The sequence below is a fragment of the Nannospalax galili genome, unplaced genomic scaffold (assembly GCF_000622305.1).
Source record: "Nannospalax galili isolate Female #2095 unplaced genomic scaffold, S.galili_v1.0 scaffold686, whole genome shotgun sequence".
Lineage (NCBI taxonomy): Eukaryota > Metazoa > Chordata > Mammalia > Rodentia > Spalacidae > Nannospalax > Nannospalax galili.
This window is the reverse complement of record NW_008355472.1, coordinates 559,748-574,396: the sequence shown is the minus strand read 5'-3', so window position 1 is coordinate 574,396 and position 14,649 is coordinate 559,748. Positions and strand designations below refer to the sequence as shown.

Sequence of the window (14,649 nt, the reverse complement as noted above, 5' to 3'; positions counted from 1 at the left end):
GTACATGTACCCATGTTATGCAATGTCCAAGTCGGATTCCCCTGGAACTGGAGTTGCTAGCCACCGTGTGGGTACTAGGAATCAAACCTGGGTCCCCTGCAAGAGCAGCCAGTGCTCTTAACTGCTGAGCCATCTCTCCAGCCCCTCTTTCTTGTTTGTGTTTTTTTTCCTTCTTTCTGAGACAAGGTCTCACTCTGTAGCCCTGCCTGACCTGGAATTCAATTTATAGACCAGGCTGGCTTCAAACTCACAAAGACCAGCCTGCCTCTGCCTCCCAATTGTTGGGATGAAAAGCATGTACCACCACACCTGGCTTATGCTATTTATATTATTGTGCATACTGTATGTATGTGAGTTTCTGGACCCAGGGCACACATATGGAGGTCAGAGGACAACCTGTGGTGTGGGTTCTCCCTTTCCACCTTTCTGTGGCCTCCAGAGATTGAACTCAAGTCATCAGGCTTCCATAAAACAGGTGTTTTTTACTCACTGAACCATCTCATGGGGGCCTGTCTTTTAAAAGATTATTTATGGGATCAGGGCTGGAGAGATGGCTCAGTGGTTAAGAACACTGACTGTTCTTGCAGAAGACCAAGGTTTGAATCCCCGCACCCACATTGCAGTTAACAACTGTCTGTAACTCCAATTCCAGGGAATCTGACAGTCTCTTCTGTTCTCCATGGGCATTGCATGACATGGGTGCACTTACCTACATGCAGGCAACACACACATATGCATAAAAAAATAGTAAATTTTTTTTAAAAAAAGATTATTTATGGAGTCATAGATTTAGCTCAGTGGTAGAACACTTGCCTGCAAGCACAAGGCTCTAGGTTCAGTCCTCAGCTCTGAAAAATACTTACCTATGTATCTAACGATTGAGCAATCAATTGTGTGTGTGTGTGTGTGTGTGTGTGTGTGTGTGTGATGTATAGATGTGCCGGGCCACACATGGGGACGCCAGAGGACCACCCTCAGGAGTCAGTTGTCTCTTCCTACCTTGTGGGTTTCAGGGACTGAACTCAGGTTATCAGGGCTTTTAGTCACTGAGCATCCCTCTGTTCCCCCAACCATCACATCTTACAGGGACACAGCGTGAAGTCACTTCATTCTCTTTTATTATGATCATTTCACCATCTAGCTTGTCAAGTTTATTCCACGGCATTAACCATGAGAGACAAAGTACATTTTATGAAGGGTCCCACATCTAGCTATGTAATATAGTGCTTAAAGGCACAGATTCTGTGACAAAGTGGTTCTGTGGTGCAGGTCCCAGTTCCACTGCCCACTAGCTGTGGAGCTGTGAGATTTTGTTGGCCTCTCTAGGCCAATGAAGCAAGAATGGAAAGGGTGGAAGACAGAGCCTGATGCACAGCAAGCTCCCCACAAGTTTTAGCTCTTCCCCATTATCTTAACGGTGGAAGGCAGGGCAGGCATTATTACTCGATCCCCCAGACTGAGAAACTGAGGTACATAGGATTGACAGTACTCCAGAAAGGACCTCTCTCTGCCCCAGGTGGAAGGAAGCAGAGAGTACATGGGGCAGGGGTTCATAAAATTGAAGGACGAAGCTAGGAGTATGCTGGTGATCGTTCACACTTGCTACGGACCATCTCCTATACTTCTTCATATCAACTGATAACTTTAGAGAGTTTGAGTTTGGCAGGTCTATAGTAGTCTTGGTGCAGGCAGTGAGGGAGCTGTAAGGCCTAGGGAAGGGTGGTTCTGACCTCTGCCTGAACCAAGTCCTCACTGGCATTGCCATGATGTACCACTAGAGGGCGCTCCTCAATTAGTTTAGACAGCAGGGGTTGCAGGCACTCCCCCAATTTAGATTCCAAGATGGGGATGAAGCTATGTGAACTGGCAAAGGCCAACACAGCGCTGTAATTAAGTATAGCTTGTAGAAGTCAAGTAAGGTGGCTCACTCCCGTAATCAAGGATGATTGCCTTGAGTTCATGGCCAGTTTAGGCTATCTGGTGGTAAGTTCTAGGCCAGCCTGGGCTGCAGAGTAATATACTGTCTCAAATAAATAAGACAAAAGAAAATGAATATCTCCCTGGAGTGGGAATCTGAGAGGTGGGAATGTGATGCTGGACCTATCTTGGGACACTGAAGAAGCTGGAGGGAATACAGGAGCGGGGACTCTGGAAAGTGTGCGTGCGTGTGTGCGTGGTGCGTGTATGTAGTGTGGTGTGGTATGGTGTGGGCATGGTCTGAGTCTTTAAAAATATAAACTTTCTTACTCTTCTTCCTATCTCCTATAGAATTTTTTGATGCAGAAGGAAATGATGTGGATTTGAATTTTGGGGGGCTCCGGGGTCGAGGGGTCCAGAAGCAGGACCCCCCAATTGAACGAGACCTCTACTTGTCCCTGGAAGACTTATTCTTTGGCTGTACCAAAAAAATTAAAATCTCCCGAAGGGTAAGTACATAGCTCACTTTTCCTGGGACCACAGGGATCCCTCTGACCCTCCCTGTCACTTCCTCACCATCTTGATGAGCAGGGCTCATGGTGGCTGTCTTGGTGTCTAAAGCCCCAGCTTCATAAGTCTGAGGACATGCCCTGCCATCAAGAATCACAAACTCTTAGTTCCAGTGGCAATAGGTTGGGAGTGGGAATGGCTTGAGGCAGTTTATCTCCATTGTTATGGGAGAGCACCTAAGCACAGATCCCACAGAGCCTTTCCCATGAGCAGAGGGGGGCTCTGAGTCAATTCTCCTCTGTCCCATTCCCTGCAGGTGCTAAATGAGGACAGGTACTCCTCCACCATCAAGGATAAGATCCTGACAATTGATGTGAAGCCCGGTTGGAGGCAGGGTACCCGAATCACCTTTGAGAAAGAAGGGGACCAGGTGAGAGGGAGGGAGGTAGGCTTAGGTCAGTCACCAGGCTCAACAGTGTGAAGGAGACCATGATTTTTCTTATCTCTGTGAGCCCTGGTCCAGTCATGAGAGATAATCCCTAGTGTCCCTTCCCAGGGTCAGAGCTGTACAATGTCTGGGTGAGTGGGTAGCTTAGGGATTATAAATATTTTACATGGAAGGAAAACCAAGGCCCAGAGAGGGAAGGGACTCACTCAGGACTAGAGTACAAGAATGGAAAGGAGGGGTTGGAGAGATGGTGCAGTACCTCCCTAGTGTGAGGACCTGAGTTTAATCCCCAGCCCCCTGTAAAAAAGCTAGGTGTGCCGGTAGCCCTAGGGCTGGAGAGGCAGAGACAGAAGGATCCTTGGGGCTTGCTGGCCTAGGATCTGGCCTCCCTTTATCCTGGCCTTGAGCTTGCTGAGGAATTACTGTTTTTCCCACTGGGAGCTTGTTGGCGGATGCAGCTGGTCCGATTTCTCTGTCCTCAGTGGCCAGAAGAGACCTCAGCAGTTAGGGTGGCTTACTTAAAGGAAGTTATCACTCCTGAGTTATAGACTGGCAGAGGCTTGAGGGCAGTCGTTTGACAGCCCCCCCGCCCCCCAGTTCAGTATCCCACTGCCACACTAGAAAGTCCTGCCCCATCCCACTGGATGCATCTACTTTGGGGATGCTCAGTAGAAAAGTACTTCTCAGGAGAGTGATCCAGGTAGGCTTCTCTGGGGAGGGGCCCTAAGCCACACTGAAATGCCCCTTCCAGAAACATGGGCCTAATTTTCCATTGTGCAGATGAACACATGGAAACAGGTAAAGGCAGAAACTTGTCCAAGGTCACACAGGCAATATGTCCTTGTTACCCTTTTCCTTCCCTCCCAGGGCCCCAACATCATCCCGGCTGACATCATCTTTATTGTAAAGGAGAAGCTGCACCCTCGCTTCCGTAGAGAGAAGGACAACCTCTTCTTCTTGCACCCCATCCCTTTGGGTAAGGTGAGTGGGTACAGTGGAGAAGCAGAGTGTGGGAGCCCAGATCTGAGCCCCACTTGCAGCAGCCTAGGCCTCGTCACCTCTCTCCCAGTCACAGGTTCTTGTGGCTTTCCCCCGACCCCACGTCTCTCTCGGCTCTGTCTCCTCCACTGTCTAGTTCTGCACTGGGTAGATCTTTGCAGCAGGCCCTCCTTCCTCATCTTTCCACACTCAGCCCTGATCCTGCCACTGTCCCCACTGTCCCCACATCTCCAGGTAGCATTCGTTAAGGTGCCCCTGTGGACTCATCCTTTGCACTCCAGACCCCAGGGTGTGAGCACCCCTGCATGGGTAGGGCATTTTCACAGCTGGGTTCCCTTGTTCCTGCCAGGCCTCTGTGGGAATGTAGTTGCCCACCTCACCCTCAAGGCCCTCTTCACCTGCTGTCACCACTATGCAGCCCCCTTCCTGCTCCAAAGAAGCATGGCTCTCCTCTGAGCCCGTGATCTCTATCTTTCATAACTTTACACGTCAGTCTTATCACACTGCAAACTTGAGGGCAGGTTAATGGCCTGGCTCATTCACAGTTAGTTCCTGAACAGCCTTTTGTCTCCCTGGTGCCCAGCTCAGGATTGGACCCCCAATAGGCTTCTAAATGCCTACTGAACAGAATGTCTGTATTGACTCTCCCCACACCCATCTCCCATCCTAACCGCCCCAGGCCCTCACCTGCTGCACTGTGGAGGTGAAGACCCTAGATGATCGGCTACTCAACATCCCCATCAATGATATCGTCCAGTAAGTCCATCTGTCTTGGGCCCCAGTAGCCATGAGGAGGGGTGGACTGAGACTTGGAGGGTAGAGTCAGAGTTCTCCAGGTACAGCTGCACAGGCTGTATCCAGCAGGAGGATTTCCTGCTGAGAGGGTGAAAGAAGACTGAAACCCACCCCACACTCTGGCCAAGCCATAGGCTATGTTCACCTGGCAAAAAGAATGCTTTCCTCTAAGATGTATGAAGCCCTAGTAGAGGCCAGAGACCCACGTTGAGCAATCCCGGATGCTTCCACCCCACAAACTTCTCATTAGAGTTCAGAGCTGTAGCCCCCAAGTCCTTTTCCAAGAACGGTCCCCTAAAGGGGAAGGTTTGCTCAGCACTCCACCCGAGTCTGCCATTTCCTAGGGAGGGTCATGCAAGTTCCTGGGGTCTTCCAGCAGAGTACTATTTGAGCAGGGGTGTCAAGGAGTGTGATATTTGGAACAAGCCAGCCTCCCCTCTGTGTCCCTCCCACCCATCTTGGTGAGGGCTACCCATCCCACCCTGGAAGCTACAGTGACAACCTAGGACTGCAGTTCTGTGAGCTAGGGTGCTGTGGACTTGTTCAGCACTGCTCTATGTCCTCAAGCTCCTTTCTTTCATCTTTCCCTGTTTCAGTCCTAAGTACTTCAAGAAGGTACCAGGTGAAGGGATGCCATTGCCTGAGGACCCCACCAAGAAAGGGGACCTCTTCATCTTCTTCGACATCCAGTTCCCTACCCGTCTCACACCCCAGAAGAAGCACATGTTACGCCAGGCATTGCTGACCTAACTTTGGGGGGCTGGGGTGGGTGGAGGTGGCTAGCTGGGTCACCCACTCCTACTCACCCCAACTCTTACAGCACCTTCTGATGTCCTGTGAGGATGAGGTGGCATGGGACCTTAGGCAGACGTAATAAAGGTTCTTATTAGCTGTGCCCCGGAGTGTGCTGGTAAGGAGCATCCTACCCAAGAAGCTGGGTGGGCCCTGGGGGCCCTGTCATGGTTTCCTGGGCACAGGCAAGTCCCTGAGGCTTCAGAGCCTCTTTGCTTCCAACTTGGTGGCATGGGGCAGGGCTATGTGGCCTCTTGGGGTTCCTCTGCTCTTGATATTTCACAACATGATCTTAGAAAAAAACCTTCTCTGGAATGTGCTGCATCCCAACAGAGATAGGGAAAGTGAAGCATGGGGGACAGCGCTTAACCCAGTACACTAGTGTCCCTCGCAAAGCTGCCATCAGAATCTTAGGCCACTTAAGACTCACAAGCTTTGGTTAGAGACACACCAAGAACAAGGGTGCCAAATAGCTCTGGTCCCCCACCTCTGGCCTCAGTTTTCTTGTCTGTGAGATGACTCCCAAACTATCTCTAGGTCAGTGGTTAGGGAGACAGGGAACTTGGGCTCTGGCCCAGCTAGACCCCTGACTCCTTGACCCTGTTTCTGCCCTACCTTGTTAGCAGAGGTCATACTCCACACATGTGTGAGGACTGGGGATCATTGATGTGACGGTGCTTGGTGAACCCATACTTACATTGTAGGGAGGGTTACAGTAGTGCTGTCCAGGTGGCCTGGAGGAGCTCCAGCTTCTGGGTTCAGCCTGGGCTGTGTGGCCCACACCTGCACCCTTATAGTCAACAACAGTGTTCCTCATCCATGCTGGGAGACTGCCCTCTCTGGGATCTGAGTTTGGGCTGGGATAGGTCTAGGGTTATGGGCAGGAAGTGTGTGGGGTGTCTTCAGAGATGAGAAAAGCCCCCACATTGCTTAGCATCCTGAACCCTGCCATTCAAAGTACCATATTAGTTTAAGGGTTTTTTTCCTTTTTAAAAAAAAAATTATTATTTTCAATTTTATGTGTATGAATGTAATGTGTGCATGTATGTGAGTGCACCCGTGTCATGCAGTGCTGCAGAGGTCAGAAGAGGGCTTTGGATTCCCCTGGAACTGGAGTTAAGGATGGATTGTAGCCGCCATGTGGGTGCTGGGAATCAAACCCAGGTCCTCTGCAAGATCAGTCAGTGCTCTTAACTGCTGAGCCATCTCTCCAGGCACTTCCTTTTTTTTTAAAAAAACAAAAAAACAAAAAAACAGCGTTTCAGGTAGCTGAGACTGGCCTTGAACTCCTGATCCTCTTGCCTCAGCCTCCCAAGTGCTGGGATACAGGCATGTGCTACCATGCCTAGCTTTAGTTTTTTTTCCTTAAGTTGCAGTATCACACTTGGAAGATTTTTTTGTTTTTTAAAAAAACCAACAACAAAAAAACAAGTTCCTACAGTCCTGTCCCACCTGGCCTCAAAGTCGTGGGCTCAAGGGGTCCTGCTGATCAGGTGCTGAGTCTGAAGGCTCACCACCATGCCTGGCTTTGGCAGCCATCTTTGAACCACGATGAACCAACAGCAGAAACACCTCAGATAGGCTCTGGGTCGAGTCCTATGGGGCACTTCAGCCCAGTAGTCAGGTAGGTAGGCCTTGGGTCAGACACCTGGGCAAGTCACTTCACTTTTCTGGGCTCCTTTTTTCTTAAAATTAAACAATTTAAAAAAAAAATGTTATGTGCATGAATGTATTCCCTACATGTAAGTGCACCTGTGTTGTGCAATGCCTGCAGAAGTCAGATCCACTGGAACTGGAACTACAGACAGTTGTTACTGCTGAGAATTGGCTGCAAGTGCTGCCAGTGCGCTTAACTGCTGAGTCATCTCTTCAGTCCCTGGACTCCTTTCTTACAGTGAAGATTTCAACCTCAGTTACAGACCTTTGGTGGAAACCAGATGATGGAGTGAGACTCTACCCTCTGAGGCAGGGCAGAGATGGAAGTGATAATGGCCTGCTCTGAGAGCAAGCCTCCAGTGGGCGAGGCAGGCTACAAAACTAGGACTTCAGGTTTCCCTAAGGCTGCTGCTGCTGACCATCATGAAGGGTTCTGAAGGAAGCCTGGCTTCAGGCCCTGATGGCAGATCTTTATAAGATTCCCTCAGTAATTCATGTTACTTTGAGAGTCAGTTAAAGCAGAGCTTATCACATACCCATTCTATAAGAACTCCCAAGGCCTCTGGTATGTTTTCTTGTGACTCTGCCTTTTCCCAGCTCATCTGAAGGTATTCCCTGAGGCATTAAATCCAATGACTTTACATCTGTTAAGGTTCAGATAGCCCTGCCCCCTCACCAACAGGGTCTCAGGGACTTCTCAAGCTCTAGAGAAAAGGGAACTGAGCTGATAAGTGTCCTGGTCTTTGAAGTCAAGAGAAGCTGACTTTTCTCCACTCTTTGGCCAACAAAGCAGGGTTCCCCTTTGATCTCTAAAGAGAACAGGTTTTAACAGTCTCACTCTCCCACTCCCCTCGCCCCAACTTTAAAAAAAATACATCTTCCTGCCTTCTGCAGGAAGCAGAAGCTAATAAACTTTGCTTTCTCCTGATCAACCCTATTCATCATTGGGCTACTTTTTACCTGTCAACATCCATCCCACACGTAGGGATACAAGCTGGTCAATGAACCAGCTGACACACTGTGTACCTTCACCTGGCCTGCTTAGCTGTTGGCAGACATACCCTGGGTAGTAAACTTCTCTCACATTTAAAGGACCTCCATGTTGTACCTGAGTGCAGTGGAGCAAAGCTCACCCAGCCTGGGCTGCCTGCTACCCTCATTCTGACTTGCTGCCTGAGGAGACTGAGACCTCAGGCTGAATTTATCAGAAGCTGAGGAGCGCCGAGCGCTCCCTTCTCCAGGAGCCAGTCTAGTACCAGGATTTCAGAAGAGCACGGCTGTGGCTGTGTATGTCTGTGCGTGCTGGCCTGAGTGTGTGGCCTGCACCTCTAAGCCTTGGGCTACTAAGGAGGTGAAGGGGCAGTAGTTGCAGCTGCTCAGTTCGAAAGGAGGTCCTAGTATCCAGGTCTGGCTCTGACTCTATAGTTGCAGACAGTTCCCCAAAGACCCTGGGCACTGGTCCTAGGAAAAGAGCCCACCGAGCAAGGGGAGTTGAATTCCTGACCGGGCTCTGCTGGTATTTGTTTTTACCTTCATGGTTTGCCTTGGCCCTTAGCTAACTCAATCCAGTGTGGAGTCAGGCCTGCCTCCAATTACCAGGTTTAACACATGCCCTCAGGGTGGAGGTCAGCCTGGATTGACCTCAGTAGGTCTAAATGGAATAAAGCAAGCCCCCAAGCACTGGAAGTCTCTGGAGTTCTTTCAAATCTCCCAACAAGTAGGTATAGAGAAGGGAGGGGGGGTGTCCATCCACTGTGCAGGTCAACAGGCCTGGCCAGCTGGGGGATAGGAGGGCAGCCCTGGAGCACTAGATACCAAGAAAGTGACAACATAAGGGGACCACAAGGGAAAGGCAGGCAAAGGCACTGCTCTTTGGGCTGTGCCTTCATTTACCACCTCAACCTAGACAAGATCTGGAGAAATGGCTAGAGGACTTCCATGGCACCCCTCTAGATGCTAGATGTGGAATGTGGGTCATGTAAATGTGGATTTCTTTCCTGCCTGCCAAAGTGCCAAAAGGGCCTAGTGGACCAAGGCCTCTGGTAAACAGCTATAAGGGAGGCAGAAGACACCAAGGTTGAGCTTGCTTTATGGGTGAAGGCTGGCTGGGCTCGGGGTCAGGACAAAGATTTGGGCAGAGTCGTTAGGGACTGAGGCAGAGGCGAGGGAAGACTAGGTGGGAAGGTGGTGGGGGGGAAGGAGGGAGTGGGAAGAGGTGGTGTCAAGGAAGGGAAAGAGGGAAAGGTAGGGCAAGAGGAGGGAAGAAGGAAGGGAAGTTGGACCCAGCAGACAGGAAGCCAGAGCCCCCTTAAGGCATCCAGGTCAGCAGCAGGAGAGGCTCAAAAGGGCGCTTCCCGGGATGCATAGGCAGCCATCAGGGCCCGTTTGAGCTGCTCATAGGTGACGAACATCACTACATTCCAGGACCCCAAGCGGAGGAAGGAGGGCATGAACCTAGGAGAACACATAAGTCATTGGGGCACATCCACCTCCCACTTACTGGACCCAGGCATCCATCCAACCCGTGTGCCCTCTCTCAAAGGAGCTATGTCCAGCAGCAAGAATCCTGCAGCCCCACATACCACTTATTCTGTACTAGGAGGGATCAAACCCAGGGCCTTGTGCATGCTAAGCAAGCACTCTACCACTGAGCCATACCTCTTAGCAGGAGTTGTGTCCTGTGCCGCCCCCCCTCATTTTAACCGCAATAAAACAAGGCGACAGCAACTGTGGGAGGTTGGACATTTGGTTGCTTCTCACTTCTAGGTGATAATATAGGTAGGAGTGGCCAGAAGGCCTGGAGTTGGATAGGGAGATCGGAGGCTCACCCTTTGTAGAAGGCTCGGAGCCCCTCCTTCCGGAGCATGGTAAGAGCACAGTGGCCTGCACTGTGGTACTGGCCCAAGGCAGAGTTCATATATCTCGTCTTGACCACATCGACGGGGGAGGCAATGACCGTGGTGCAGAAGCCCGCCCCAAAGGCGGAAGTGAAGTGGCAAGGGAGGTCATCTGCCAAGGAGCAGTAGGAGAGACAGTCAGCTCTCCCCACCCCTCATTCTGCCATTCCAGGAAGAAAGAGTTAAGAAGGAGCTTTGTGGTTTTAAAGACACAGAGAGTCCAGCTAGGACCTACTTCTCCATCCCCTGATCTCATTGGAAAACCTGCTCTGAAGCCCAGCTTGATTGGCTGCTCCAGTGGCTAGCGCTCAGGAGGAAAGAGCTGGCGGAGGGAGGATGTGTGGGGGAGTCACTTGTGAACAGAGTGTATCCTGCTTCTTCCTCCTTGGCTTCACTCAGGTGGCTGGTACAAACAGGGACACCAAGAGCAACTCACCTGTCATGAGGTTGGCCTTCAAGAGCGCATCCTTGATGAGGTCATAGGTCACCAGCTCAGCACAGTTGACAATGGCATTGCGGGCAACATTGGGAGAGGTCCCTATAGAAGAAGGAAAGACTGTGAGACCAGGGCATGGGGGAGGGGAAGGTGGGGAAGGGCAACACTTAACAAGTACCTTTCCAGAGGCCCCGGAACCCTTCTTCGTGTGCAATGGTCTTGTAGGCTTCCACAGTACTTTGGTATCTCCGACCACTGCCAGCCCGGACCTGAGCTTGGAATCGGACCTTTACCACATCCGTGGGCTGGGCCACAGCCACAGCCAGGGCACCTGTGGTGCTACCTGCCAGGAGGCGGCTCCCAATGCCAGCATCTGTGGGTACACAGAGGTCAGTGGCCAGCTGGGCTTGTGCTCACTGGCACCTCATCTCTCCCTGCCAAGTCTCTAGGTCATCATCATCTGTGTTTTAGGAATAGGGTCCAGACCACTCTGCTCTCAGAATGCCTTACAAGGACATGGTAAAGAATAAGACTAAATGGAGACTTAGTGTTTTTGCTCCTAAAATGTGCTCATTTAACCTACTTAGCAGCCCAGAGAAAACAATCATTTCTATTTAATAAACGTGAAACCCAAGACCACAAGCAGTGGCTTTCTAATGGAGCAGACTAATGAGACAGGTTCTCATCCAAGATCTCTCCCTGCCATGGGATCCCAGGAAAGGCAGCCCTTCATCTTGGGTGGTCAGTTTCCTCATCTGTAAAGAAGACACAGCTGTAATCCTACTTGTAAGGCCGAGTTCCAGGCCAGCCAGGGCCACATGGTGAACCCATGAGCTCTGTCTCAATTCCAAGGAGGCATGATGTGGCAAATTAAGGGGATGCAATGAAAGAATGCTGGCTGTGGAGACAAACCTGTCTCTTCATCTGTGACCCATGGCAGCCCCCTACTCCCAAGGTGGTTTTGAGGACATGGGACGGTGCCCTGCTCATAGCTGGTATAGTCTTTGTACTCAGAAATTAATCCTTAGAATAGGGCCCATTCTACTTCTCCATTCCTCTGATCCTCCTAGGGGTCCTGGGAAGCCCAGAGGAACTACTGGGCTCTCTGAACTAAGATCAGGCATCACCCATGTCCATACTCACGCTCAGAGCCCTTGGTGTAGAACTGCTTTACGGAGTCATAGAGGCCAATACGGACAGAGGCAAAGCTCATTTGGCGCTGCAGGCCAGCCACCAGTCCGTTATAGAGGCTGCGTGGACCCTCAGTGCGTACCATGGTCAAGATGGTGCCCAACACACCACGGTACTGGGCGCTGGCTGCAGTGCGCACTGGCCCTTGACTTTCTCCTTGGATCTGCAAGGGCAAGATGGGGAGTGGGGGTGGCTGTGAACATAGGCAGGTGCCATGGGTTTCCTGTTTGCCCTAGACTCCACCCTTGAAGAGTCTGACCAGGGGAAGGAGATTAGGTACCATCAAGACCCTCCTTCATCCTCACCTGCAGGCGGACTTTGGCTGTGTCCAGAGGAAAGGTGATGAGATCTGCGATGCAGGCGGCTGTCCCAGCCCCCAGGAACTTCACAGTGGCAGTAGGAGGCATATCTGTGGCCTTGAAACCAACCATGGTTCAGATTCCCTGATACCTCCCAGAAGATGGAGAAAACTTGGAGAAGGGGGATCCTTCAATCAGCAAGACGAGATAGAGGAACTCTGCCGGAATCTAAGTCAAGGAGAGAAGCCACATCAGCAACAGCATCCTTGCTTACCACATGTTTACCCCTGCCTGGCTTCCTAATGGCACCAAGTCCCTAAGCAGGTCTCAGAGGCCCCAGGTGGGGAAACAGGAGTAGGGGCTGGGGGAGCAATTCCTGCCACAGAGTATGGATCAGGGCCTCCCTGTGCTGCCTCAAACCCACCGACTGGCCCCTGGTCAGACTGCATTGATGAGGGCCATGTTCCTGTTCTGTGGGTCAATCCCAAGGACTGACAGTGTAGGGGAAAGTTCTGCCAGACCAGGACCTGACAGGCAATCCCCCACAGGCTTTTGTTCTGGGATTCTAAGCAGGAGCAGTTCTGATGAGTCTGGAATTATTGAAGAGAAGGAAGAGACATGTTGATTAATATAGTCCTTGTCAGCCCCAGTAAGACTCAGGCTCTCTGGAGTCACAGTTTCAATGAGCCTGCTTTGCCTGGTATGGGTTTACTGAAGACACTGGGAACAATGTGCACCTGTGAGGAAGCTTTTTGCCAGGCACAAGGCATGGGCAGGTGATTTCCAGTGACATGGAGCTTGGAGGACATACTCTCAATATGCAGAGAAGGTAACAATGAACATCAGGCAGAGAAGTGAGGAAGAGAGACGGGTCCGGGGGTGGGGGGTGGGTGCAGGTCAGAGCTCTGAAGAGATACAGGAAACCAAAAGCTCCATTTTGTTCTCAGAGCTGGAACAACACCCTCCTCACTGCCCCAGGAGGAAGTGAGCCCAGCATGCCAGTGGGGGAGGGTGACTTGCTTCTCCTTCCCGATTTCACTTCTCTGATTTCATTGGAGCAGCTGCTCTGAGCTGAGCTTGATTGGTTGCCAAGTTGCTAGGGCAGAGGAGGAAGGAGCTGGCTGGTGGAGGGAGGATGTGGTGGGAGTCACTTGTGAATAGACAACCAAGGAAACAAACAGTTAACCCAGCTTCTTCCTCCTGGACTTCACCCAGGTAGCTGGGACAACAGGGACAACATGAGCAACTCACCATAGCGATGGTTTCAACAGCACCTCAGGGGCAGGGCCTGACCTGATTCATGTTTCCTAGAGTCTAGGCCTCAGGGACTAAGTAAGCTCAAAGGGCAGTTAGGAGGATGAAGTCTCTCCTGGACTCCCCAGGGACACCTTCTAAGGTGCTCCACACCTTGCCCCACTCTACTGTTCCTGAAGTCACTTACTCCTGAAAGCAGCTTTGTAAAGGCAGCTGCCCTACAAGCTCAGAGCCCATAGATGAAAGAACTCAGAACAGCGTCTACGGCTCCAAAGCTTCAGTAGTTTGTTTTGCACTGTTGCCCAACTCATTTCTTTCCTCCTGTTTTCTCAGTCCCAGGCTCTTCAAGGAAAGTGCTCTCACACTAATTGAACAGTTCTGAGAAGGTTTGTGCAACTGACACCCATTCTCTGAGCATTAGTGACATGACACACAGAGGCTCAGCTACCACTGTGAATGTTGCCTTGGGTTTACCAGAAGTCATGTCCTTGAGGTGATTATAGGGGCAAAGGTCACCTGTACTAAAGCCCCTACTAAGAAGAGTAAGACAGACCCAGGCCTAGAAAGTTAAACCTATTTTATAGGACTAGGCAAAGAACCACTGTCCATGGTAAAAAACTAACACCTGGTTTCTAATCTCAGTCTTAGGGACAGTTAAAAGCTAGAATCAATATATGAAGTTAGGACTAAGTTCAAGCTGGTGAGATGGTTCAGCAGGTAAAGGTGCTTGCAGCTGAGCCTGATGACCTGAGCTTGATCTCTGGGACCCACATGGTAGGAGAACTGACTCTAGTAAGTTGTCCTCTGGCCTGTACACATGTGCCACGGAACCCGCGCATGCGTGTACACACACACACACACACACACACACACACACACACACAAACAAATAAATGAAAAATAAAATAAAAAAACAAAACAGTAAGTTCTAGTTCTGCTGCTGACTTCCAGGATGACCTGGAGCTAACCACGGTCCCATTTGGGCCTCAAGTTTCTTCCTTTAAACAATGGAATCCACTATCCTTAAGGGTCAGGAGACCAGGAATGACAAAAGCGCTTAGTGAACTGTGAAGAGCCACTCACCAGGGTAGGAGTAGAGTATTTTGCCATTGTCCTGTTGACTTTGGCCCCCAGACCATAAACCTGAGGTGTTATGGAGGCTTCCTTAACCTGGACTCTTACCCGGTGTGGGGCTTTGAGGTCTTTGAGGTCTCACGCTGAGGCCTTAAGATCAAGCTTCTCTAAAGGTGTCCCGTTCTTCAAAGTTGCCAGTGGCTATCATGGCCCGATTCCCTTGATTTTCCATAGAAAATGGCTGGGAGACGAAACACCTAAAGTTCATACTATGTGTCCTGTGGGTGACAGGAAAGAGACAAACTTTAGCAAGGAAAATTCCTCTTGCAGGACCACACCCCAGCAAGGAAAGGGTCACCTCTCACACACAGAAAGGACAAG

General features: G+C 50.7%; 2 protein-coding genes across 3 annotated transcripts in view; one reads left to right on the top strand and one right to left on the bottom strand.

Moving 5' to 3' along the window:
• The window catches only part of Dnajb13 (DnaJ heat shock protein family (Hsp40) member B13), a 16,744-nt gene extending 11,180 nt beyond the window's left edge, over window positions 1-5,564 (top strand). Inside the window, exons 5-9 of one of the 2 annotated variants that reach the window (XM_008852711.2) lie at window positions 2,269-2,426; window positions 2,744-2,857; window positions 3,743-3,856; window positions 4,554-4,630; window positions 5,266-5,564. In XM_008852711.2, coding sequence (XP_008850933.2) covers window positions 2,269-2,426; window positions 2,744-2,857; window positions 3,743-3,856; window positions 4,554-4,630; window positions 5,266-5,419 — 617 coding nt within the window. In that variant the 3' untranslated portion in view covers window positions 5,420-5,564. The remainder of the gene's footprint in view (window positions 1-2,268; window positions 2,427-2,743; window positions 2,858-3,742; window positions 3,857-4,553; window positions 4,631-5,265) is intronic. The other variant, XM_029555887.1, reaches the window with a different exon arrangement.
• Window positions 5,565-9,186: 3,622 nt separating this feature from the next.
• The window catches only part of Ucp2 (uncoupling protein 2), a 6,280-nt gene continuing 817 nt past the window's right edge, over window positions 9,187-14,649 (bottom strand). The window contains exons 2-8 of the mRNA XM_008852710.3: window positions 14,377-14,546; window positions 11,947-12,168; window positions 11,594-11,804; window positions 10,629-10,823; window positions 10,451-10,552; window positions 9,946-10,126; window positions 9,187-9,571 (exon numbers count right to left, since the gene is read on the bottom strand). Of these exons, the coding sequence (XP_008850932.1) occupies window positions 9,457-9,571; window positions 9,946-10,126; window positions 10,451-10,552; window positions 10,629-10,823; window positions 11,594-11,804; window positions 11,947-12,072 (930 nt within the window). The 5' untranslated portion in view covers window positions 12,073-12,168; window positions 14,377-14,546 and the 3' untranslated portion in view covers window positions 9,187-9,456. The remainder of the gene's footprint in view (window positions 9,572-9,945; window positions 10,127-10,450; window positions 10,553-10,628; window positions 10,824-11,593; window positions 11,805-11,946; window positions 12,169-14,376; window positions 14,547-14,649) is intronic.